Genomic DNA, 26,822 nt, shown 5'->3' on the forward strand with positions numbered 1-26,822 from the left:
GCACAATTTTCGGCGTACACTGAGCCAACTAAAAGGTGGTCTAAATTCAGCACTAGGCAGGCTTAAAATTCACCAGATTTATCATTCAGCAAAGCCATTGTGATCAATGTGGTGCCTTATAAGACTGTTTAGTCATCGGGCTTAATTACATGTCAGTACTTTCAGCAGTATTTCGTGAGCTTGAAACCAGGAGCGGGTCCAAAATACGGAAGAAATGAGAATCTCTCCATTATACTTTCTCTGTACATACCATTCCAGGTTTTGGCTTATAAAATACCACTGCACTGTCTAAGGCCTCCTGCACACAACAGGGTCAGAAGCTGCATGCAGGATCCCACAGCACGATCCGACCCTGTGCCCGGTGACCCCAGTTACACTGTCCGGGTTCTTCGTTCTCGGTACTGCGGGAGTGCCGGCGCAGTACAGAGAAAGCCACACCGTCGTTAGGCGATGGCGCTGATCCCGCAACCCTCCTGCGGTGCTAACTGCAGAAGGGACACCGGACGGAAAACAATACAGAATGGAGCATGCTGCGTTTTCCCTGCCACAAACGGAAAATTCCAATCAAGTGCAGGAAGCAGCGGTTCTCCATAGAAGGCCATTAGCGGTATTTGCTGCGGAATCCAGTGCCAGCCACCAGTCACAGATTCAGCAAATCAAATCCGACCGTGTGCAGGAGCCCTCACTTTTAGACCGCATTCGAAAAGTAAGCCCCATTATGTTGCATAAATAATCAGTGTATTTATCAGAGGAGAGCTGGGGCGCAGGATCTAGAGATCTACTGCCAAATACGCTGAAGACATCTCATTACCTTCATGGAAAGGGCAATTAAAGCCCCTTCGGTTGGCTTGCCCATTAAGGTGTTGTTTCGTATCTCGGCATCATTACATATACATCCCGCCTGGAAAACACAAAATCATACAATCTACATTATAGTCAGAAATGTTACAAGAATAAGCATGGACACTAAACCACAGACATCCGATAGGAATACCTTACTCCTGTTAACAACCATCTGCAGCACAAGTTTTATATCAATGCACATTAGACTGGGCCAAGAAATGCCTTCAGTTGGTGTCCAGTGTAAAGACTGGTATGCCTGCACCCTATTGAACGTGACCGGTGGTAGGCAAGTTCATGTTGATGTGAACACTGATCCAGAACGAATAGCAGGTTTGGTACCGTGTTAGCCAGTAGAGCAAAGTGTGATTGTTCCCAGCAAGAGAAACGACGTAATCTTGTAGATATGATACCTTTTAATGGCTAACAAAAATACATGATGTTAATGCGAGCTTTCGGACCTCTCAGGATTCTTCCTCCGGCATTATGCCCATCTATCACCCAGTCTAAGTATACTAAACTTGACAGACGGCACTGTAATGAGTGCTACTACTTAGCTGCCTCAGGCATTGGGTCTGGAAATTCAAGCGTGCGCATATATATTTAACAGTAGTCCTTCTATAAACCAGAAAGTGTAACCCGTAGGAGCAGCACTTTATACAGGATTAGATGTTCACAGAAGAGCAATATTGCTTGCAGCGTTATGTCAATGTTCGGCGCACTGAACCAGAAGAAACTGACCGGCTGCACAAATCCAGGTATTGCCTATTCTAAATGTATGTGGGTCTATAGTCATCACCTCCTGGACCGCTCACAATCCGACTTATTGGCAGAAAGGTTACCCCCATGATCCATGTTTTCAGCCTTTATAAACTCAAAGCCGAAGTGTGTTGCGATACACGATGTGTGGCCAGTCACCCAGTCAATAGCTGAAAACGCAATCTCCATTCTGAACATCCCTTGTTGGCGATCTGTTATTTTATATTTGGATACGGCGGATATCTTAAACCCCCCCCCCGGTGTACACAGGCATAGTCAGGCCATTCATAATACATCAGCTGTACAGAAGGTCCCTTTACAAGATTTATATATCTGTCCGCAGGTCAGGCCTCTGCTCCGGTGGTCACAGACACTTACTTCCACCACTCGGCTTATTGATGGGTTGCAGAAGCCATGAATAATGTCGCCATCGACAGTCACTTCACCAAAACGATTATAGCCAACACCAGAAACCTTAAACAAAAGGAGACAGGGAATTATGGAGTTGCGTACCGAAGAGTTCTTGTACAGGTTAGCAGCCATAGACTGGCATGTCGAGTCACACAGAAGGAGGTTAGCTTCACAGCATGCTAGAATTGCAGAACTAGCTAGTTGGTGAGAGGTCTGTAGAGCCAGTCCACAGTAAACAATGGAGATATCTAGTTATTACATTTGCCAAAAGCGAACTCAGAATGTTGTCAAAATAACCCAGAGATGTATCTTATGGCACGAGAATCCCACGCTGCAACTCAAAAAAAAAATGTTTGTCAGTGGCCAAGAGGAGCGATGGGCTTTATAATGATTTATAGAGAAAGACGCTCAAGAAGGACATTTCACATTTTTCTTAGTTTTAGTAAAAAAAAAAAAAAAAAGTGAAAAGAGGTGCATCATTCTGACAACCGCTAATGACACCTAGGACGCCGCACACAGGGTTGATCTGCCTTTGTTTCCAGGGTGAGCTCTGCATCTGTTAAATGTTTTGCTGTAGACTCAGTGCTGATATCTCCCCCTTTATTGGAAGAGGTAAAATCCACAGAATAAATAGAAATGCTGCAGAATTTTAAAAAATTTTTTTTTTACACCGTGTCCCCCCCTGTATACAGCGATCACAGGCCATGGCAATACAGGACGTCAGAACGCCATAGCAACCAGCCGGGCTCTCTGCGATATAATCTGTGAACCCCTCCCATGCAGCGGTCTACATAGATCGCGGCAGGGAAGGGGTTAACAGCAGGGGGCCGGTTATGACTGACAGCCGGCTCCCGCTGCGGGATAGCGCGAGATCATAAGTGATCTCCTACTATCCCCAGGACCCAAGTTTACGCCCTGTTGCGGGAAGTACGCCTGCTGCCAGGACGTAAACTTACGCCCTGGAGCGAGAAGGGGTTAACAAGTAATTGAAGAGCAGTATATATTTGTATACAGCGAGCTGCAGGCAGACCATTGTATTATTTTGCTCTATAGCAATGCAAGAGGGAAGCAGTAACTAGTGAACCATAGAACAGAATGCCAGCCTTTATGTGTTGAGGAATTAAATCAGAACAGAATTTACCCTTTAACGCGTTAATATGTAGCAGTTTAGATTGTAAAAGTTATATTAATGTAAGCAAAAGAAAAACAAGCAGTAGTGCACAACATGGGTTCCAATACACAACTACGGCGGCTACATACCTCTGCGTGAATGCCGTCTGATGTAAATATGTGGGTTACAGTCATCTCGTTCTTGGTCAGCGTTCCGGTCTTATCAGAGCAAATAACATTACAGCAGCCTGCAAACATCAAGTGTGAGGAGTGAAGACAACGACAAATACTGCACATCGACAATCTGAAAGCTTAAGAGGGGTATTCAAATATTAAAGTGATGGCAAAACCAGTGGAACGCCATCATTTTACGAGATGGGAACGTTTGAGCTCTGGTACCCCCCCTGATCAGGAGAATAAAAAGGGGCTGCAGCTCCGGTTTAGCACGGTCTCCCAAATTTCCAATACATATAGTGGAGCTCTCAGCCTCCCAACCGTGCCGGTAACTGCAGCATGCCCCATTCACTTTAATGCAGCCCAGCACAAATCTACTGCTGCGGCATCTTCAAAAGGGCTTCCCTAAATAAAGACTCGGTGCAATTAAAGTTAAAAAGAGCTCTAAGAAGTGGACATCTAATTCTCTGTAATCTAACCAGGCCCGGTAATCTGTGGTGAATCCGCTCACAACATATCTTTATAGCCTGTCCGGGCTCCAATTTCTCTGCAAACTAATACAGATTTAAATGCTAAAATTCGGTCAGCCTGCAGTCACCTCTAGGGGGAGCTGAAAATATACATAAAATCACAGTATGCAGTAGGCTCACAAACTCCCTCTAGCTCTGTATCAGAAAAGAGAGCCCTATTGCTTTAAATCTATAGGGCTGTAGACCTAAAAGTAAAAAGGTCCATTTACACGCAAATATGATCGCTAAAACAGTCAATCTCCCTATCTTTTGAACAAGTTTTGAATGATCAGTTTGCATAAACTGCTAATGGGCATTAATGCCCATTAGCAACTTATTACCTTCATTTGCATGTAAATGAGCTTCCAGGAGCTGTACACAGAGCAGCAGGTGGTCTGTTCTCTGCATACAGCTCCTTTGTTCTGCCAGGGGGCTCCAAGCCGAATACAATGTAATCAGCGCTCCCGTGAAGAACACAGCGTGCGGTCCCTGCTATCAGCTCTACAGTCGGATAATGGATTTTATGCTCCCGTAAATATCATCGATCGGCTGAAAGGTAAACGATGGTAGCATTTACACACGATTTTCGTCTAAAGACATCGTTTGAGCGAATTTTGAGCTATAATCGTTGCGTGTAAATGGGGCTTAACACTGAAAACTTGAAACCCGAAACCTGCACAGTATTGTACAGGGATACTAGTCTAGTTGATAGGACTTTTGCATGGCACCTATATCACCTAGTATGTAATGACAACTTCCCACAGCTGATGCAAGATCTAATGGCAGAGCTTATGCAGAGGAACATTACAAGTCTGTGGAAGGAAGGTTTCCCTGCAGATCAGTGAAAATAAATTAAAATATATACAATTCCCCCCCCCCCCCCCCCCCAAAAAAAAGACTTAACATACAAACAGCCCCCATTCTAGGCAATTATATTCTTCATGAAACCGTTTAGCGCTTTAACTGCAGTCTGTTTTACTAATGTTCATAGAGCTACCTGCAGGTGGGGTAAGTACTTCATCTCTTTTAGGTGTCTGAATAGGCACAGTAACAATGGTATAATTACAGGCTTTAGCAAACACAAGATCGGCATGTCAGAAAGGCCATTATGCCCCGACAGGTTTGTACGAAGTCATTGGCGTCTTCTCTATTGCCCCATCGAGTCTCCAAAATGTGTCTTTTCTGACAGCACGCCAGAAGTGCTTACATGCTCAGCCCCCCCCCGCCATCCTGTGGAGCAGCAGATGCCTGCGAGCAAGCGCTCCTCGCTGTAAATAAGGTATACGGTTTTGTGAGTTGGTATGTAATCCGCATAGCGTTCGGCAGGTGGTTTTCGGAACAGACGTTTAATGGCGCACAATCATATCGTTTGACTTGGAATTCCTAGAGCTTACATGGACGGAAAACGCCAGAAGCAGTAATAAGGCTCTGCGGGCCGTTAACAATTCGGGACAATTAAAGTATAATTATCGAAAAGTCATGTTGAATCTTTCAAAACCGTAAGGTTTAGAATCCCACCGAAGAGCGGAAACGAGTCATTACATTTTAGAAGTAGTTGCATAAAACATGGCTTTACACTAGCAGCCACTACTGACTGCAGAGTCCAGAGACGGCCAAGCACTCCTTTAACCCATATAGTCGCTTTATTTTAAAGGGGATGTGCGATTGCTGGGGGTTCATTGCAAGACCATGTAGTAAAAAGGGGATGCCAAGATAAACCAGGGTTGAAGCGCCCGATGCGCGTAATTGCAAGCGCAGCTCTCATTGAAATAAGTAGGAGCTGTGCCTGTAACTACGACCTCTAGCCACACCACCAGCAGCAGCGTCTGCTCTGACCCTGGTGTATCCTGGTGGCTGCCGCCTGGATAACCCCTTTAAAGCCCCATTTACACGCAACGATTATCACTCAAAGTTCATTCAAATGATGGCTTTTGAGTGATAATTGTTGCACGGAAATGCGTCCATCTTTCACTCTTCAGCTGACCGATAATTTTTAGGAAAGCACAAAGTCCATCCTTCATCCAGAGAGAGATAGCAGGGACCGCATGCTGTGTTCTCCAAGGGAGCAGCTGATTACATTGTATTCAGCTGACAGTTCGCGGCAGCCTGTGTGAAGACTATGCAGCTGAGAGCAAAGTCCAGACCACATGCTGGGATTTTCAAACAGCTGTTAGAAGCTTATTTACATGCAAATGAAGCTGATAAAGTTCTAATGGCCATTAGTGCCCATTAGTACTTTATGAAAAATGATCGCTAGAAAGGTTAATCTGTCAATCGTTTGAAAGATTGTCTTTGCATGTAAATGAGCCTTAAGGCTGCCTAGGCTAATAACCTCCACGTTTGCAGAGATTACCTGTATGTGAATATCTTAGGCAGTTACTCTTTAGCATAAGGGCTCATTCGCACGACCATATTTTCATCACTTATTACGCACATGGTGAATGGCGTCAATGAAAGTAAACGAATTTTGATTGAACCATTCTCAATAGCATTTCTACACTGGTGTAGCTACACGCAGGGAAAAAATATCACAGCACACTATTTCTTCGCAGCGTGAGCCCCATTCTTTTGATAAGATTGTGTATGCAAGGCTGTCCACATGCAATACATTGCATATGGGCGACAATACCCACGCAACCCCGCGATGAAACACAGCAGGGAATTAAAAAAAAAAAAAAAAGTCACACTGCGCATGACCATCTGCAGTTTTCTTGCTGCTCATACACGGTCTCTGGTAAAATGCATTTTACGCCTACGGTCGTGTGAATGCGCCCCAACACTACAAAGGAGTAACGGAGAACATTTTAAATGCACCTGTGAGCAAAATAATTTACTCATAAATATAACCTACTCTACAAACCCGACATTAGCGTATGCGGGACACGAGCACAAACTGTCCACGCCTTCCACTGCTACTAATATTATAATCTAATGTACATTAAATCCCAGCCTTGGTCTCTCACTAGTGGTGAGCAGCCTCTCTACAGACACTTGGAACATAACAGTCTACAGAAGTGAAAGTGTGATTGGTACCGAGGGTTTCTACGATGGGCAATTTCTTGACAATCGCCCTTTTCTTCACCATCCTCATCACGCCAAGTGCGAGTGTCACAGTGACAACGATCGGAAGTCCTTCAGGGATCGCCGCCACCGCCAGACTGCAAACAAATGTAAAGGTAAGATGCAACCGTTCTCCTTGCCCGCTCAAGGCTGCACGGTGGTAACTAAAGACATAATTCTGCTCAAGATGCACAAATCGTATTAAACCCACGTATGCAAAGAGATTATTCTTCTCATGTATAAAACAAAAACCTATTGCCGATGGGTAGCTAAAAAAAAAAAAAAATTTAATTCGGCCAGTTTCACGCTGCTGAGAAAATCACGTGAGATTTGGGCATCTCGAGACAAATCTCGCACGAATATGAACGCCATTCTTTTGGCTGGGGTCATACACATGAGAAATTTTTGTTTCCCCTTATCTCAGTGCGATGCGGGAAACACATCGCGGCTTGTCCTATCTTTGGGCATGCCCTCGCATCGCAGCACGTGATGAGACCTCGCATTACGTGCACCTATTGAAAACAATGGGAGACACTCTGCGATTCTCCGTGATTCACAGCCTGATGTCGCACTCACCCGGCTGAAATTAGCATTATTCTTGCAATGATTGGGGAACTGGTTTTACACCAGACGTAGAATTTGCACAACGCCTTTAGGGCCCTCTTACATGGCTAGGTAAACTGGAACGAGCATGCGACCAGCGGTGACATAACGATCATCTATCATTCACCTATATATGTACACTGGGTAGTTTGGGCCGTTCATTGATCACACCCTCGCCTCTAGCCAACCCTTCTGCCACTTCTTTCTATTCAGTAAATTGTCCAATGCACGTTTATACCTTGAAGGATCTGAGCAGCGATCATCTAACGACTTATGGCCGATTACTTATTTGCTGCACACATTACACGTAACAATTATCGGGCAGACCACTCATCGAACGATAATTGTGTCATGGAAATTAACGGTGTCAAAACTTCTGCCAATGTTTTGTAGTAATTTTCTGAAATTTGGCACCATTTAGACCACACCCCTTAGGAGAATTTCCAAAAATGGCTAAAAGTGTCTAAAGTGCATAGTAAATGTGGCAGAAAGCATGCAAGACTATTTTATGGCACAATTTGCACCAGAAAACTGTTGGATTTTCCATAGTAAGTCTGCCCCATAATGTCCAGAACAGACTCACCTTACACCAATAGTAAACATATCAAGTATGTGCTTCCCTTGCAACCAGCCGACCAGCATGATGATACCTAGATAAGCCATAAGCAGAGACATGTTGCCTTATTAGTACCATAGAAGTAAGAGTATATTTAGGAACAGACCAGACCAAGCCCTCCCCCCGCAACATTTTCATTTTTTTCCTACCCCCATTTTAGAAAACATTAACTCCTTTATTTATCCATCGATGTCGCTGTATGAGGGCTTGTTTTTTGCGGGACGAGTTGTAGTTTTCATTGGTCCTATTTAATGTACCATATAATAGACTTGTTTACAACTTTTTCAGTATAAGTGGAGAGAAATAGAAAAAAACCCAAAAACAAACGTCATTCCGCCATCTTTCAGTGCGTCTTGTTTCTACGGCGCACAAACTGCAACAGAAATGTCACACCTTTATTCTATGGGTCAGTACGATTACTACGATACCAAACTTGTAGAGTTTTTTTTTCTGTACTACTTATATTTTTTTTCAGACATTTAATTTTTTTACAATTATTTTCCGCCATCTTCTGCACGCAATAACTATTTTCATCGATAGTGCTGTGAGAGCTCGTTTTTTGAGAGACATCCTGTAGTTTACGTTAGCACCATTTCGGAATGCATACTTTTAAACACTTTTTACTGCGTTTTTTCTGGGAGACAGGGTGACTGAAGTGTATTTCTGCCGGTTTATTTTTTCTGGACGACCCTCACCGTGCGGGGTAAATAATGCCCTACTTTGATAGCTCTGACTTTTACGGACGTGACGATACCAAATATGAATTTTTTATGTATTGGGGGTGGGGGCTTTAAATGCTCCTGTCAGAATTAAAGGGTTAATAGCCGCGATTGGCCGCGCAGTCGATTACAGCTATTGTCCACAGGCGTCAGCTGTAATAAGCAGCTGATGCCCGCGCTGTATGAATCTCTTTTCATACATACCCCGACACTGCAGGGCGTAACTATATGTCCTATACCGGGAAGGGGTTAATTCTATAGTGACGCGCAAGTCAGAAAATGGTCAGGTGAAGGAGAACCCTGGCATTCTAAAGTTATGTTCATTTCCCAAGACCTATGCGGTTTCCTAATAGATCTGCAGTATTTCCAGTGCTGGATGTCTGAGTGTTCTGTACAGGAAGATGGACGGCAGCCAAGAACACGAGCCAGAAATACCTCCGCCACCCACAAACAGGAGATCATTTACTGCCGGATCCCAGATGACAAACACTCCAGCTCACCTATGATGCCAAACGAGTACAAGGAGAGCTGCTTCCCCAGAATATCCATGCTTTTTTGAAGAGGCGTTTTAGGTGCCTAAAAGAAAAAGAAAAGACAAGACTTGCAAATCAGTTTATTACGACTGAACAGCTTGAAGCAGAACATACATCGTGACCTGCGGGTGCAGATGGCACTTGTAAGATGCCATCTGGTAAGTCAAGTACATGCAACTTGTGGCTCTTCCCGCTATCCCTTCTCATAAAAGGACAAGTAGGAAACAGAAGGATATGAAGTTACATTATGTTCTATCAGATAGGAACAGAAGTATTGCCAAGTCCTTGTCACAACCAGCGCCCGTTAGCACAAGATGCCTAGCAGCTTCCAACCCTCCAGTGAATACAGTCACATCCCCACCGTGCCCATTATATATTATCCTGAAGTCAGTGCCGGAACACGGCACAAGTAAAGCACTACATGACATGTAGGCAGGTACTGAAGGGAGACTACAGCATGAACTAGAATACGCCCCAGGACAAGGAAGCAAACACCACTATCCCAGAGTGCAGGTCTCAAGTGACTGAGGCCCAATGTCCATGGGCGGATTTGATTTGCGGAAGATCCGTGCTTCAATTTACACATGCGGATTTGTTTTCCGGATTCCGCATGCGCAAAACAAAAATCGAAGCACGTTCCATTTTAGTGCGGTTCCCGGACGAACAGCTTTCTATTGAAGTCAATGGAAGCCATCTGATCGATGGCCCGTCTGCAGAGGACACTGCAAATTCTGTGGGCCAGCAGGAGTGCGATAAAAAAAAAAGTGCACTGCGCATGTGCACCAGTCCGCACTCTCACACATTTGTAGTACAGAAAAAAAGATGACCTAGACAGGTAAGCTGGGTCACCGGCCATGGGCAAGTTCGGATTCCGCTGTGGGCTCCAGTATGCGGATTCCAATCCACCCGCGGACATGAGGCACAAGGGTAATTTCACTCATATTCTAATATATATATTTTTAAAAGGCAACAATTGCAGTTTTCTTAAGGCCACGGAACATGCTTGTCGGTTTGCCACGCACACATCTCTTGTGCGCGAACACCCTGCAAGTATGCAATAGGTCATTTCTTTAGAATCCATTTCTGTTTTTAGTTCAAAAAACTGCATGACCCCCCCCCCCCCAATAGAAATCTGTGTGAAACGACCCTAAAGCGAATCCTGGCGCGGTTCGGTATATTATGATACAAGGCAGTCAAATAAGGTCATTTGGCACTTACTGCCTGTAAATCACATGCATGTTTTAGAACTCACTTCCTCAGCTTGCATCATTTTGAAAACTTCCCCAAATTCAGAGTTTTCTCCAGTTCCAATGACAATTCCCTGTAAAGATAGAAAATTAGCTCTTTTCTGAAGCAGGTTATGTTGTAGTAATCCATAGACAGCGATGCAGACCACCAAGTTAAAGAAAAAAACAACTCCCAAACACCAGATAATGGAAAAGCTAAAAAAATAAATAAAAAAAAAACCAGACCCATACTCACCATTTCAGTGCCCTCTGTCTGGTCCAAGAAGTTCCTGCAGTAGTCACGCACTGTTCATCAGTCATGTGACCACTCGGCCAATCACTAGCCTCAGCAGTCAAGTGCTGCTCACGCCATAGACATCTACTGATTGGCTGAGTAGTCATGTGAATGATAAACCGCAAGTGCCTACACTGCAGCAACTTTCTGAGCCCCAGCGGTGCTGCTGGATCGGGGGAACCATCCAAAAGGAGTCTAGTATTGGTAATCGAATTTCTATTTATTTATTTCACCATTTTGGGTCTTGGACAATCTTTAATATAGATGGATTTATTGTAGGCATGAACATGACAGCAGGTTACTGTACACTGATCTGGGTGCTTCAGCGTTTGCTCAGATTTTGTGTATAGGATTTGGGGGAAAAAAAATGTAGCATTGTGTGTAGATGGCATGAAAAGCTACCCAAATTCTTAAAAACAACAAGCATCAACTTCTGAATTTCCCAATATGGAGCAATAGTTCCCACATAAGGCGTCAGACTGCAATACTGATCGGCCCCGCTTCACTCTTCATAGCCCTATAATCTTGAAGGGAGGACATATTAGAAGTCAGTATAGAAATCCGCAATAGGAAATTCATCCAACAGCAAAATGATGTTCCCTATTGCTGCAGCCATCTAAACAATTTACTCTTGTTTTAGGAAACCGGTTTACATGGAGAGACCATCGCCTACTTTTAGCTTTGTGAGCTGAGCTTATGGGCTGAAAGTAGGTGACCCAATGAGCCGGCAGATGCAAGTGTTACACTTTCCCCACCATTGCCCGGTGTGATCGTTGGAACCAATGCTGAATTGAGCGGCAGGAACAGGGGAGGCAAGTATACCGCATCCCCAGACTCAGCGGGTCACCTACCTTCAGCCTATAAGCTCAGAGTCTCTTTAAGTAACTTAACTTAACGGAGTGATTTGTCTTTTTGCTGTTGGTTCTGATCTTCACTTTGTACGCTAAACTAAGCTGCAAGATCGCATAGCTAACAGCAGCCACACATACATAAAATAGAATTTTGTTGTGGATTTGAGTACTTATGACAAAAATCACACATTTTCTGTGACCGTCACCCTGTGCATTGCAAAAGTGAGAATATGCAAAAAAAAACAAACCCCAAAACCCCGACATGCTTTTTTCCCTGCATCGCATTGTGGAGCTGGCAAAATAAATTGCAGCACATCTTATATTTGGGCATTCCCTTGGATCGCCTTGCAGTTTTCAACAGGGCTGGCAAAAACAATGGGAAACACTTGCTGATCCTCCGGCACGGCTTTCAGCAAGTCTCATAGTCTGATATCGCACTCGCCCGTGTGAAATTAGCCTTAAGTGTTCTGCAAAGGGTTACGGTTACACGGGTTAAATCCTGTATACGGGACACATGCAGTACAAAAGCTTCAGAGTTGGTATTAAGCGGCTTTCCATACTCCATGAATCAGGCAGGAGTTATTAATCCATTTATTCCACAAACCGGAGGTCAGAGCGCCCGGGAACTCGCAGCTAATCTGACTACCGGCACCTGCCGCCCCACAAAGGAGAGAACGCGGGGGATTAAACATTGTGAACACTGAAGCACTGAGAGCCGCGCGCCCCCCTATACACTCCCCTATAGAGTGGCACGGGGCCACATTAAACGCCACACAATTCAGTAGGTTAAAAGCTTGAATTAAAATGTTAATTTCCCTTCAGAAATCCTTTCAGTGACACAAACCTACTAAAAATGCTAAGAACGCCACTGTAGAGCCCATTAACATTTGTGTCTTACTTTCCTGTTGCCAGTAACCAGCTTATCAGGATCTGCCCAACGGGGGCCTTCGGAGCCCTCGCAGAGGTTATTAAAGCCTTACGATCCAGAACTCTACCGCTCGAGTCCCACCACTCATCCAGGACAACCACCACACGGACTCATGTCTATATTGTAGGACCCCGGAAACCGCCTGCCTCCCTTATAGGACCCTGTATACAAGGCAGCCATCTTCTCATTAACCCAAGGGCACATTCTCACGTGGTTTCAGCATGTAATACAGCCACGTGACACGCTGTGAATGGGTCAATGAAAGTAAACAGACTTTCTCTGATCCGTTCACATTAACATGTAAATACTGCGTGTCGATACACCCAAGAAATAGATCGCAGCACGCTCTATTTCTCGGCGTACCACGCAGAACAAGCCTTAAACTTTTGTATGGGTGCATATGCAAACACTCTAGATATGCAATAAATTGTGTATTGGCAGCGATTCATATGCAACCCCGCTATGAAACAGTGGCGAATTTTAAAAGACAGTCCACTGGGCATGACCGTGTGAGAGATATGTGGCCATATGCAGTCTACTAGTATCACACAGACCGTAAAACTGATACGGTCCTGTGAATAAGCCCTGAGGCTGTATTTACACGGGTGAGCGTGCAAGAAAATTGGACGATATTGCGCTCATAATCCTGTGATTAGAATTATTATGAGTTTTAAAAAAAAAACCACCACATCGCTGTACAAGCAGGGAGGGGGGGGGGGGGGGATTGTATGCTGTTCCAGTTGTAACAATAAGGAGGGGGAACCAAAAACAAAACATTGCACTCACATGAAAATCCCATTTACAGGCAAGTGCAATGCAATTTTTTTGGCATGGGAAATAATGGGTAATGCTGTTCCAGAATTGCCCAACATTTGACACTTCATTCTTTTAATTCTCAAAATTAACCTATTGAAAACGCTAGGATGTATTGAAACGAGTTCCGTGCAACTTGCAATGCTCAGAATTCACAGGTAAATGCCCGTGTACATACACCCTTAAAGGGGTTGTCTCGTGAAAGCAAGTGGGTCTATACACTTCTGTATGGCCATATTAATGCACTTTGTAATATACATCGTGCATTAAATATGAGCCATACAGAAGTTATTCACTTACCTGCTCCGTTGCTAGCGTCCCCGTTGCCATGGTTCCGTCTAACTTCGGTGTCTTCTTGCTTTTTTAGACGCGCTTGCGCAGATGCATCTTCTCCCTTCGGCTGGTCTTGGAAGCATCGGCGTTTTGGCTCCGCCCCCTTGTACGCATCATCGCGTAGCTCCGCCCCCGTCACGTGCCGATTCCAGCCAATCAGGAGGCTGGAACCGGCACACGTCATGGGGCGGAGCTACGCGATGATGCGTACAAGGGGGCGGAGCCAAATCGCCGATGCTTCCAAGACCAGCCGAAGGGAGAAGATGCATCTGCGCAAGCGCGTCTAAAAAAGCAAGAAGACACCGAAGTTAGACGGAACCATGGCAACGGGGACGCTAGCAACGGAGCAGGTAAGTGAATAACTTCTGTATGGCTCATATTTAATGCACGATGTATATTACAAAGTGCATTAATATGGCCATACAGAAGTGTATAGACCCACTTGCTTTCGCGAGACAACCCCTTTAAGGATTCTGGGCCTTGTATCCATTATTGGAGGCCTGATACGGTTTTAAGAGGTAAGCACATCCCCAGTGACTTCATAACAAGGGCCGCTGGTAAACCTCTTGCACCCCCACCAATCCCTAGAATTAAAGTGAATTTGGTTGTGTTGCAGTACCCACACAGTCCTGGTTCGGGGGGAGCAGCAATAGGCGGAGGGAAAAAAAGGGCTTTATTAGCATTCCACCTCCTTCGGTCTACAAATTAAATGTGTCCCAGTAATTGGACCCCCCCCCAATAAGTCAGTAACATTGTAGAGATCCGTGTTGAGTTAATAAGGTGGGAACACACGCAGGAGTGAAGGTCATGCATCTGTAAACAATAGAATGAGCACTTCTCTTAAGTGGGAAGTCAATAGCTTTTACCTTTGCTTTGCCACATCTAACTAGCGTCCCCATAAAGGCGATGTTGCTTCTGGATGTCAGGTCTCCATTCGTTGCAGCGGGCTGAGGCGTTGTGGATTTTGAGCAAGGAGCGGTCTCCCCCGTTAAGCTGGATTCGTCCACCGATAGATCCATAGCCTTACAGAACAGAAATACTTGCATTGATTAACCGCACAAGAAGGTTTTATATGATTAAACTGTATTTTAATGGCATTGGTCATGGAGAGCTGCAGCCATAGCCCACCTGTGTACACAGGGACCTGTCCCCTTCTATGGGCGCCACATAACTAAGAGAAAACTCTCAAAGCACGGGGCTGGATGCACGCTCTCCATGTGCGTCCTGGTCCGCTATGCCGGGGCACGGTAGATGGGACTTCATGCAGCATTTCTCATGTTCTCCATTTGCTGTATGTTTTAAACTACAACTTCTAAGCGTCATGTGATACAACAGACAGCCCAGACACAATGGCTATTAGACTGCAGGGTTATCCATTAGTGGAGGAATTAGCCCCTTTAACAGCTCTGAAGAACCATTTACACAGGAAGTCATTTGTTGCTAGGATGTATTTAGAGTCAGCATGACGGGGTTAATGCACGTGCCACAAGTCAATAGGATCCAAATTGTACATTTGTTGCTCCTTTTCTGCATTGTGGGTTCAGCTTCCTTCGGCGGCATTAACCCCGCTCCTTTTAAAGCGGCCCTCTTTTCAGTGCATCGTTTTAAACCACGACTTCAATAGCCGTCGCCCAAGTAGATGATAAACCGCGAAGGCTTTTACCTTTCTTACTTTGAAGGTTTTTTTCCCTTTTTGTGGATGAAATGGTCTTTGGAAACAATATTGTTACCGCTCTTTTCACCCGTTTCTCATTTCAGCAATTGTGTTACCATTACACGGCTATTATCCAAGAAAAAGCAAAAAGAAAGCCGCACAGCGTGTAAGGTGGCCGTGTAGAACAAGCTCATCAGCTCCCGGCATAACCTGCTCAGTGAAGATCCATTACAGGAGGAAATGACTGGAGGACATTAAAGCACTGGGAGGACGCGAACGTACAAAACAACATTTTCAGAATCCAAGGAACATCAAACCCTCCGACCTCCCGCTATGTGCCGGGTACGGCTTCTACCTCATTTGCTAGCAGCCAATCTATATAAATGACAAAGGCACTCCAGTAGTACCGAGTAGATGTGAAGTCTGCAGCGACGGCAAAGCTTCAATGAACGATACTTACCCATTTATTCCAACGTTCTCTACAAAAATAATCTTCATTTATTGGCTACAAGATTGAAGCCGTTGCAGTGCTGAGAACTCTCTCCATAACCTCTTATTGCCCCTCGTGCAGATGGGTGCAGAAAGTTGGAGCATTTCCTTTTAGCAGCTATGGCTGTCACTGAAATGCATGACCCCAGCTATTTCTTCCCAATCAGTAGTCATTTCTCCACTTAGGTTTTGTACCAAATTGAATGACTCTAAAGTCCCGGGATTGTAAAGTTAAAGGGCTAAACACAGCTGTAATAAGTGTAAGACATAAAAAACCTCACCTGTCGCTTCTCCCAAGATGCAGCGCTCATACTCTCCCATGATACTTGGCTGTACTCCCGGCATCATTGCACGATGTTGGGAGGCATGATGCCAGGAGTAGAGCAACCGATGAGCTGCAGCAGTCACCAGCAATACAGAATGTTATTATTTGTGGGCAGCAGTGACAAAGTGGCGAGGGTCTGCAAGAGCTGCAGTGTTGGATCGCCGGGGAGGGGGGTGTGGGGTAAAATACACAAGAGGCAGCTACATCACCAAGTGTAGTTTGAGGGTACGTTTACAAGTCGTGGAAATGCTGCAGATTTTCAGCAGCATCTATGCATCCAAAAACAAGTGAAAATCCATACCATCAGTGCAGATTTTAACTCCAAATCAGCAGCCGCTACCACGCTCCCCATCACCTCCGGAGTCTTTGCACTCACGGCTCTTCCTTCACCGGGTACCAGTTGGCCTCTAGTGAGAGCGGCACCACTGATCCCTTCTGCATCACCCGAACAGCAGCGCTACTTTCACTAAAAGCCGCCGGGTACCCAATGAAGAAAGCATCAAGAACGCAAAGACTCCGGAGGTGATGGGGTGCGTGGTATCCTCTACAATCGACTGCGGATGCGCAGCAGATTTTGACTGTCTTAGATGCGGGAATGCTGCATATGACAAATCACAGAAGATCTGCTATACGGTAGCATTATAAAAGTCAATGTTTATTGAAGATCGCTGCCATCAAGCAGTGGAAATTCACTAATAGTTATACTCTATTAGGAGTAAGAGGTTCCCAACAATTATATCCTATTGAGGATCCTGGGCAACAGATCACAGCTAAACATTAACATGTAGCACAATAAGCCTTGAAAGCAATCCGTTACTACGGCCATGGAGGAATGTTATAGTGCCCGGGGACTATTAGTCACTGGAAATGGCAAATTTCAGTGTATGTGTTAACAGCAAAACTAGTAATACCCACCTCAAATAATCGCAAGTCTGCAGGAACTCTGTCTCCAACTGATAGGCAAACTGTATCTCCGGGCACCAATTCTCTGGCAAGGGTATGTTCCAGTCTTCCCTCCCGTATACTTAAAAAAAAAAAAATAAATTTAAAAAAAGGCATATCGCAATTATTTCACCATATTCTCAGAGTGTATTCCAGTCCAGGCTTTACTAGTCTACCTTTCCTAATACGTATGTTTTAAGCCATTCACATGGCAGAGAAGGACATCCAACATTCAGTATACATGAAATAAAGGCTACAGACCTTATTGTACAGCCATGTAAGATCCATCACAAAGATACCACTGCTTTACTTCCATATGTTCTAACGCCACTCTATTAAATAGACATCTGTATTCTATCTTTCATTGTTTTCAAGGAGAGCTCGCATGAGCTCGGAACACACACACACACACACACACACACACAATACTGATCATTCCTTTTTGTTCCAACTCCCCAGGATTCCGTATCGTCCGATCCATAGTGTTCTAAATGCCCATTTACACTGAAAGATGATCGCTCAAAAATCACTCAGATGACAGCTTGAGTGACAGTCTTAAGCGATCATCTTTGCATAACTTTAAGTAGCTAATTAGCTACTAAAGAGTTAATGCAGGTGGAGTGGGATACCGCCAAGATAGCTCCGAGAACAATGCAGCTGTTTTGTATATGCAAACACCTGCTTTGTTCTCGGCGCTTTCACCTGGTGTCCCGCTGAGAACTGCTAGCAGGATACCAGCTGAAAGAATACTATCAGCGCAGCTGGCTGAGAAAATCAGCATGCGGCGCTGATAAGAGTAATCCGTGATTTCTAGCTTGCTACAAATAACCGATAATTGAATAGTGCACTATGAATGAATAGCGCACGAACAGTGCATGACGGCCGTACATTTACACAACGATCATCACTCAAAAGAATGTTTGAGTGAATTCTGAGCGATAGTTGTGTCTAAATGGGCCTTAACTCTTCTGACCAATAGCAGGCTTTTATTTTATCAGCTGACCGCTTAAACAAAAAAAACCCCAAAAAACCCAAAAACTCTTATTACAAGACATTCTTACAAGGTGGTTTGGAATTCCCGATGGTCGGCTTTATGACTTAAATAAAAACTAGACAAGGAGTGGATTGTGCAAACCCAAAGACAAGAAGATAAAGTGAGACATTAAGAAACTGTATACTTTTCAAGAGAGCATGGGGCATGCTGGGAGACTCTTGTGAAGTGAACACAGATTAGTTGGTGTTACTTGTGAAACGATGTATAACTCCTGTATAAGCCGTATCTTTGTATGTAAAGTTACTGGAATGAGATTTAGATTCTTCAGAAGTCCTTATTAAAGTTAGATTACATAGTAACACGAGGCCAGGAGTCACAACTCGCTTTGTTCTGTACCAACTCATGCATTTACAAGTGTTGGAGCTCCAAGGGAACCGCTATGTTATCACTGCAAACAACTCCTGAGAATGTAAAGGCCCTTTTACACATCATTAGTAGTTGTTTAAACCCAGCGCTCCCACAGGGTTTTGAACGATAGTCGTCCCATGTAAATGCCATCCAGTGCCAACCAACTACCTGCTCAATGGGAGCCATGCATGCAGTTACAAGTGCCGGCCACTATACGGAGGTCAGCGTGGAGGCTTCAGCTCTGACCTCTGTATTATTGCAGCGCTGATAGCATGTGCCCGCTTAGCTGATCGGTCGGGGTCCCGAGCGACTGACTCCAGCCGATCAACTATTGATGACCCTAGGTCCTTTAACTCAAACACCCCAAAAGCTTCACAACAGAGAAGCTTCTGTCTACAGTCCCCGCTGCAAGGAGGGGGATTAACTGTGCAGAAATACCAGACTTGTCACCATTACCAATGAAATCAGCAGAAACTAACGATATTTTTGGCTTCTGTATTCAAGACTCCAGTAAAACGTTCCACATTTTTAAGCATTCAAGCGGTAAGATGCATCGCTGCCCGTAACATCAGTATCTGGTATCACTATAAAGTAAACCCTACCAGTGACATTCTGGCGGTACCAGCTTGCTCAGTTCTTCCAGTGATTTCTCAGACCGATACTCCTAAAATAGAAAAAGGCAAAAACGGAAAGTTGTTTTTTTTTTTTACGATATTTTAAAAGTACATTTTTTCCTTTAGTAATTATTGATCAAACCGCTGAGACAACATAAAATGACCAGCTCTGTACTCTTCGGGCTGTACATCCGCTACACACCAGTGGGTTTGGATGCACGGATGGCTGACGGAGTAGAATGGAACAATAATTACATAGTAGGTCCGACCGCCATCCTTGGATGATACACAGATTTGTTTCTTGGATACAAAAGTCAGGGGAGCAATCTGTGTGTCAGCAAGGAAAAAGTGGGGAATGAGAGATTACAGCTCTGAAGCCCATTGTACAGGCTGTAACTCCGGATCAGTGCTGAACATCAGGGGAGAAATCAAGTGCTCTACACAAGTTCCTCAGGATTCTCTGCAGATGTGTACAATGGGGCTGAAGAGCAGAGGAGGTGATGGCTCAGTGCGGCTGGGGTGGGGGTGGTAAGTCAGGCACTGGAGCCCCAGGCTGTGTGTGCATATAGCTGAAGCTCAAACCCCTTTACCAGAAGTAACGTACTTGCACAAAATTCTCCTCTAGTACCGATCAGCAGAATTCGGATATATAAAGAGGAACCTCTGTGCACACAATTCCCTTATGAGAGAGCACATTGTATCCTTTTAGCTGGCTTAGCAAAAATAAAAACAAATTGAGATAAAATAAGTAAATTTAAAAAAAAGTCTTAAAAACCCACAACCTCTCCCAAAAATGAAGGTTTTAATTTTCATCCAAATAACCATTAAAACAGCAACCCAAATAGGGTTCATTTGCAGATATGAGAAAGGCTCAACCTCACCCATGACTAGAGGTACAGCATCCTCCATGCGGGCACCCCCAGATAGATGGTTAGTGGGTGCGCTGGCACGCTTTACTAGCCAGGCCCTGTTATACTTGTGTACTTTCATCTCATGTTTTCCACTGAACTATGCTCTTCCCTCTCAGATGCAGGCTGTAAGGCCGCGATCACAGGGCTGCGAGTTGTGCTCGCGATTCGCATCGGACACGTCCATGTGCTGTCCGGTCTCTACCGACAGCGGACATGGCGGGGCACATTTACAAACAGTTTTACATTTGTGCTAAAAAAATAAAAAATTGGGACCTTTTTGCGCTGGCCCCGCAACTTTTTCAGAAAAGTGGGCAAGGCTTGTTAGGAAGGGGGCATGGCCGTCAGATGTATAGTTTATGCCAAAAACTGGAGAACGTTATAATAGAAATGTATGTCAGGTCAGACCTGGTGTACATTTTTGTCTAGGCGCATGGAGCTGGCGGGAATGTGCATAATATATGATGAGGCGTGCGCCTCTTCATGTATTCAGAAACGGTGTTGTGTCTCATTAAGGAGAGCACTCAAAAAGTGTGTGGAGACACCTAGGGGGTGAGTGGATCAGGGGATGGTATAGTCTCTGCCCAAGGAGACACCCAGAAGGGGTGTGGAGATACCTAAAAGATGAATAAGGAGACTTATAAGGCAATGCTAGATCCTCTGGGAAATGTATGCAAATAAGAAAGATGAAAAATACCTCTACAGCGCCATCTATTGGATGGCAGCATTCCTTCACTTCAAAGTGACTTCGAAGAAGTCTTACCAATGATTGGGAATGTTAAACCAAGCCAGAAAAACAACAAATACAGACTGTTTTGGGGGTGATTGCCCCTCAGTATGCAGCAGGCTTCTGGCTTAGTCTGTGGGTCACCAAGTGCCCGGGGGAAAAAAAAAAAAAAATCGTACCAATGCCAGGCTTCGTAAATTTCTCCCTGTACGGCCCATTCCCTTAATGGACTAGAATAACACATGCTAAGTTTTTCTTCCCACACGGACCAGCGAAAACGTGCACATGTGAGTAGCCTCAGGCCAGAATGGATCTAAAATACACAGGAAGCTCACGGCCAGGAAACCCGTCCATGTGAATGGGCCAGTAAGGTTATTTTATGCCGTTTTACTGAAGAAATAAAAACGTCATAAAAACATTCCTCCCCATAACAACTCCTGACTATTTCCACATTTTCATGATATAGCATATAGGCATGTTAAAAACACCTCCTTACCTGAACAAAGGCGACGGTGACAACTATAAGTATTGCCTAAAATAAATAAAATAGAAGGTAAAGACTTAAAATCTCCAACAATTACTTCATAGAAACGACAGAAGCCATCAAACCAGAAGATTGCGGACACTAACGAGACCTCCTTTAAAGGGCTGAGATGATTATATTGGAGAGCGGCTCTTCAGTCATCTGTGGAGGGTCCTCACTAATCTGCAGCAGAGGCTCACACCCCCTGGGCTCAGGCAGGTCCGCCAGCACCGGGCCTCCATATACAGGGTCTCGGCAGCACAGAAGGCCATTATACATGAGTAAGGATCACTAGGCCACCAGGACAGGCGCATCTGCTGCAGATTTAGGCCCACTTGCTAACGGTGCATTAGAGACATACTGACAATCCTTTGTGAAAGAACAAACTTTAGCCAAATGTGGGCTTTCTGTATATTCATAGGTACATAAATAGACTGCGAACAATCAGGAAGCAAGTGGATAAGCGGCGCAGGAGGAGACGGCCGGCGCCCGCATCCATGAATAGCTACAGACTGCTGCGTATGAACATTAGACGTGTTCACAGGTGGAAAGCCAGAAACAAAAGCCTCTTGTTCGGACGACGAGGAAATGTATTTTGGGCGTTCTCTTTCCATGTAAGATTACGGTCACGTCTACACAACCAGCGTAGCAGGGAGGGGGCACCAATTAACAACCCTTACATGAGAGCATGGTAAATGCCGATTAATAGGTTAGGTTGTCCGAGTTACCGTGGGCCCGTCAGGGGATAAAGTCAGCGGGGTTGGCGGTGTGGCTCTGTAGCGGTGGCCCTGTTGGCTCAATCCCTGCTTCCCTCCATACTTTACCCATTAACCGGACAGGCTCTTCAGTCCTGCTCTCGGTGGCATCATTGTGTCAAGTCGGTGGCCCCTACAACTCACTCAGCAGTGGATTACCAGGGATCCACCGATCAGGCACACAGTCACCGAGTGCAGCGGGGTTCAGGGTCATCTGAGTCGGAGCAGGAAGTTTCAGAGGTGGCTTTGCTCCCATTGTGAGAGTGAAGCCACCTCTGAGACTTCCAACCGACCCCAATGATGACATCCAGTCCCATTACATTGATGATCCGTCCAGAGGAAAAGTCCTTTAAAAGACTGTTGTGCATCACTGAAGCATCGGTCATGTATGCCTATTTCATAAGGCTTCCTGTAGGACTCCTGGACAACCCTTTAAAACATAATACAGCTAATAACGTGCTGCACAACAACAACTATATACTGGTAGAGCTACATGGCTAAATAGAAGCAGCATGAAAACAAGCAACAAAATGGTTTTTAATACCCCAACCTGAATTTACGCAATCGCTGCGGTTAACAAACCCCTTCCCCAGATTGTACAATAGTAATTCTTCATCTGAAACATGGTTTGCCTCCCATTTTGCACTTAAAACCTCCATGCCCACCCGTATCACATCTTATAGCCAAGCTAGAGGCGGTACAACAGGGTACTTGAGCCTCCATGCCTGCCTGTATCACATCTTGTATCCAAGCTAGAGGTGGTACAACAGAGTACTAGAGCCTTCATGCCCACCCATACCACATTTTCTACAAGCTAGAAGCGGTACAACAGGATACTAGAGCCTCCATGCCCACCCGTATCACATCTTATAGCCAAGCTAGAGGCAGTATAACAGGGTACTAGAACCTCCTTGCCAGCCCGTATCACATCTTGTATCCAAGCTAGAGGCAGTACAACAAGGTACTAGAGCCTCCATGCCGGCCCGTATCACATCTTATATCCAAGCTAGAGGCGGTACAACAGGGTACTAGAGCCTCCATGCCTGCCCGTATCACATCTTGTATCCAAGCTAGAGGCAGTACAACAGGGTACTAGAGCCTCCATGCCTGCCTGTATCACATCTTATATCCAAGCTAGAGGTGGTACAACAGGGTACTAGAGCCTCCATGCCCGCCTGTGTCACATCTTCATTCCAAGCTAGGAGCGGTACTACAGCCTCCCTTTAAGGGGGTCAGTTCTCTACAATATCAGAGCAAAAGTGTAATTTATTGTGATCACTTACTTATATTAATGTTACACGGTCACAGAGAAAGTTTTTCGATTCCGACAACTTTTAGGGGAGGGATTTTTTTTGGACAAGTGTATTTATACTAGGTATATAGAACATATCACTGAAGACAATTGCTTAATTCCCAGTACAAACTGTCCCAGCGACTGGACTCCTTTCCACTCATAAAACAACTTTTATCCTACATTTATTTAAGGCGGCGCTTGCCGACCAATCACATCTCCCATATTAACAGTGCCGCTGCTTCTCCATCCTTGTCAGCCCCATAGCATCCTCATGCAGTCCGTCCTCCCCATGGCATCCTCATGCAGTCCGTCCTCCCCATGGCATCCTCATGCAGTCCGTCCTCCCCATGGCATCCTCATGCAGTCCGTCCTCCCCATGGCATCCTCATGCAGTCCGTCCTCCCCATGGCATCCTCATGCAGTCCGTCCTCCCCATGGCATCTGTCACTGAAGCATTCAGCCAAGTGCTGCAACTGGTTTTAGGATGAATTATAATATTGTATGAATGACGGCAGTATTACACCTAGATGGAGGAGGATTATATGTATTGGCGCTTTAGGATCATTTCTATTCATGCCTTTTTATGAACCATTATGAATTCATTATTGATCTTGTTTGGAGTCTATACACTCCGACCGTCCCTGATGGGCATAGTGCAGCTAGTACAACGCATTGGGATTGGCCAATTTATTTTGTGCCCTTGTAGTGATATCCAAACACTCAGAAACTTCCCCACTTTGCACTTTACTTGTCCCCTGAGAGTCACTGATGGTTATTGGGGCTGTTGGGGAACTTTTTCTTATTGTAGCAATGTTCAGCATTTAGCACTTTATTGTAATGTGGGCAGTCGCTAGGTTTCCCTTTTTTGGTTAGTTATTGGTATCTTAGACCTTAATTTGGCCTATCAGGGTGTTTGAGTACAGGGCCGAGGACTCCGTTCATTAGGGTACAGCAGGGTGAGCCAAGGGACCTTTATTAACGAATTTTTATTTTTTTTTAAATGCCCCCCACCTTCCTTATATTGATCTGAATTTGTGTTTGGTGGCCATGGACTTTTTCAAGTTCTAATGCAAGGAATAGGAGAAAAAGAAAACTATTTATATATTTTTTCCCCTTTCTTCTCAGTCATTTGGGTGATCCATTCCCAGTGCCATAGCAAATCTTTTGAGGATTAAACAAACCGAGAACAGCAGCAACCTTCAAAAGGGTCCAAGCTTGTCCAAGAATAACCCTAAATAGTTGCTCCCTTAAAAAAAAAAAAAAGAAAAAAAAAAAAGCCCCACAAACAAAAAAACAGGGACCGTCCTGAGAAAGGCGACCCCATGCAGCAGCTTCTTACAAAACGCTAACAGACCCTTGCTTACACCAAATTAAAATAATAAAACATGAAAACCTAATTATGTGAGCTGTAATATCTCTAAGAGAACTGGTCAAACCAGATTAAACACAATACAGTACTGAGTACATAGATACCAATCCAGAAACAATTATAACGAGATCCAGTACTGATACACAAACACCGGCTACAAAGTAAATACCCTCATGTCACACAACAAAAAAGACCTTATAGGCACTTGGAATATCTAACACTTATGAAATCTCTTGTCACCCATGTCATTTCCGCAGCACCGCTGGTTCATCAGGGGACACATCATATGGCCTGCCACTTCATGGAGAGATGACGGACCTGTTAATCCTGCGGTCTCTTGCACTGCCATGCCGATTACTGGATGGCCAAGTATCAATTCTAGCGCTAGGTCTTTCTGAGCCGTACTTATGGAGCTTGTCAATGCAATCTATGGGCATGTAAATGGAGCGCTGATGAGTGTCTATATGTTCTGTGTGCTGATGTGTGTCAGGGCTGCAATTAAATATCTAGCACACTCATCAAATCTCTTGTCAGCTATCCTTTTAAGTGCCTGTAAGGGCTTTCTACTATGAAATAAGGGTATTCATACACTTTGTGGAACAAGCTGTTTATGAAGCCCGTCCCAGGTCAGCAAACACAACAAATTATGTATATATAAATATAAAAACGCAGAAAAATTATATAGTGGATTTAGGAATAACAGCTAAGATATAATGGCGTCTGCTATTCCAAATACTCAGGGCAAACCAATGTGGAGGTCCCTTTGCGTCACCCCAATGGCAGACTTTTGTAGACATTGTTGGAATTTTTCTGTAGGCTCTCTTTTATTCTTAGTGCAGCTAATTAAAATATTTCCCAGTAAACAACATTCCAGTGAAGTTTATTCTACAGGGTCGGCCATGGAAAATTAGCCCACCACCACACTCCTCTGAAGGCTGTCTGAGGACATATTCATCACTGCAGTCCGATCATGCTTGGAGCATAGAACACATCAAAACCAGGACTGCCAGCTCTCTCCCACTCCTGGTTTCTAGGTTTTCCATGCTCTGAGCATGCTCAGAATGCGTCAACATGTGCCTTAAAGTAAAATCTTTGTCGCCCATAGCCACCAATCACAGCGCAGCTTTCATTTCACCTCAGCCGTATATTGAAATGAAAGCTGAGCTGTGATTGGTTGCTATGGGTGAAAGATTTTCTTTTAGACCATTCCATAAGAGTGTGGTGCCGAGCTACTTTTCTGTAGAAGCTATGGCGATGAGGAGTTACATAATGCATACACACGAGGGCAGAGTTGTTTTGATAGCAAGCCTCAGCACATCAAGCTAAGATGTATATATTAGATATTGCAGGGCAAGCCTTGGCATTTGAAGGCGGCCATTATTCCCTGCTTTTGTTTATCCTCGGGAGGTTAGCAGATTAGTGCTGGCATTACCGGTTGTGAAAATGGCTGATAAGCACTGGCTTTGTTAATACTGGACGTCTGATTGGTGGCCAAGAGCCTTTATAGTAAATAACGAATAAAGGTTATGTTGTATTTGTAAATGGAAGTTAATCCGGTTGCTGCGACAGTTTTACCTGGATGATATGCCTAGGATAGGAGAGGCTGGTAACTTACCACTGTGATACTGACGGCATCATCAAACTGATGCATTAAGATACTAATGACAGCGGAGGCCAGCAAGAGCATGAGGAGCGGGTTTTTAAACTGGAGAGGGGAAAAAAAGAAAAAGCGGTGTTTAGGTTATTGACTCGGTGCGTAATAACAAAGACATTAGGAAAAACATCATACTGTAAGCGAATACAGAAGCCTGACGACACCTAGAAGTACCTGCTGCTTCATTCTAACCTTCCATCCAGTCTTGACTAGCAAATTGTCTGCAAGAAGGGGCGCAGTGAGGCTTTTAAATGCAAGTTTTCTGGAACAGCTTGGACTAGAAGATGGTCATACATACTTGGGAGTTACACTTACTACCGTAGTTATTAGACCCTTTCAGGTACTTTTCCAGAACTGTCCAAAAAGCGGTGTGGCTTAGCAAGAGG

At 44.6% G+C, this 26,822-nt stretch overlaps 1 protein-coding gene across 2 annotated transcripts in view; it reads right to left on the bottom strand.

Moving 5' to 3' along the window:
* The window catches only part of ATP2C1 (ATPase secretory pathway Ca2+ transporting 1), a 124,757-nt gene that overhangs the window by 38,558 nt on the left and 59,377 nt on the right, over nucleotides 1–26,822 (bottom strand). For both annotated transcript variants that reach the window (XM_066584988.1, XM_066584987.1), the window contains exons 4-15: nucleotides 26,398–26,487; nucleotides 21,338–21,373; nucleotides 19,195–19,256; nucleotides 17,164–17,272; nucleotides 14,647–14,802; nucleotides 10,587–10,655; nucleotides 9,302–9,377; nucleotides 8,050–8,116; nucleotides 6,837–6,961; nucleotides 3,271–3,368; nucleotides 1,978–2,073; nucleotides 812–901 (exon numbers count right to left, since the gene is read on the bottom strand). In XM_066584988.1, coding sequence (XP_066441085.1) covers nucleotides 812–901; nucleotides 1,978–2,073; nucleotides 3,271–3,368; nucleotides 6,837–6,961; nucleotides 8,050–8,116; nucleotides 9,302–9,377; nucleotides 10,587–10,655; nucleotides 14,647–14,802; nucleotides 17,164–17,272; nucleotides 19,195–19,256; nucleotides 21,338–21,373; nucleotides 26,398–26,487 — 1,074 coding nt within the window. The remainder of the gene's footprint in view (nucleotides 1–811; nucleotides 902–1,977; nucleotides 2,074–3,270; nucleotides 3,369–6,836; nucleotides 6,962–8,049; nucleotides 8,117–9,301; nucleotides 9,378–10,586; nucleotides 10,656–14,646; nucleotides 14,803–17,163; nucleotides 17,273–19,194; nucleotides 19,257–21,337; nucleotides 21,374–26,397; nucleotides 26,488–26,822) is intronic.

This window comes from Eleutherodactylus coqui, chromosome 12 (assembly GCF_035609145.1).
Source record: "Eleutherodactylus coqui strain aEleCoq1 chromosome 12, aEleCoq1.hap1, whole genome shotgun sequence".
NCBI classification, from domain to species: domain Eukaryota; kingdom Metazoa; phylum Chordata; class Amphibia; order Anura; family Eleutherodactylidae; genus Eleutherodactylus; species Eleutherodactylus coqui.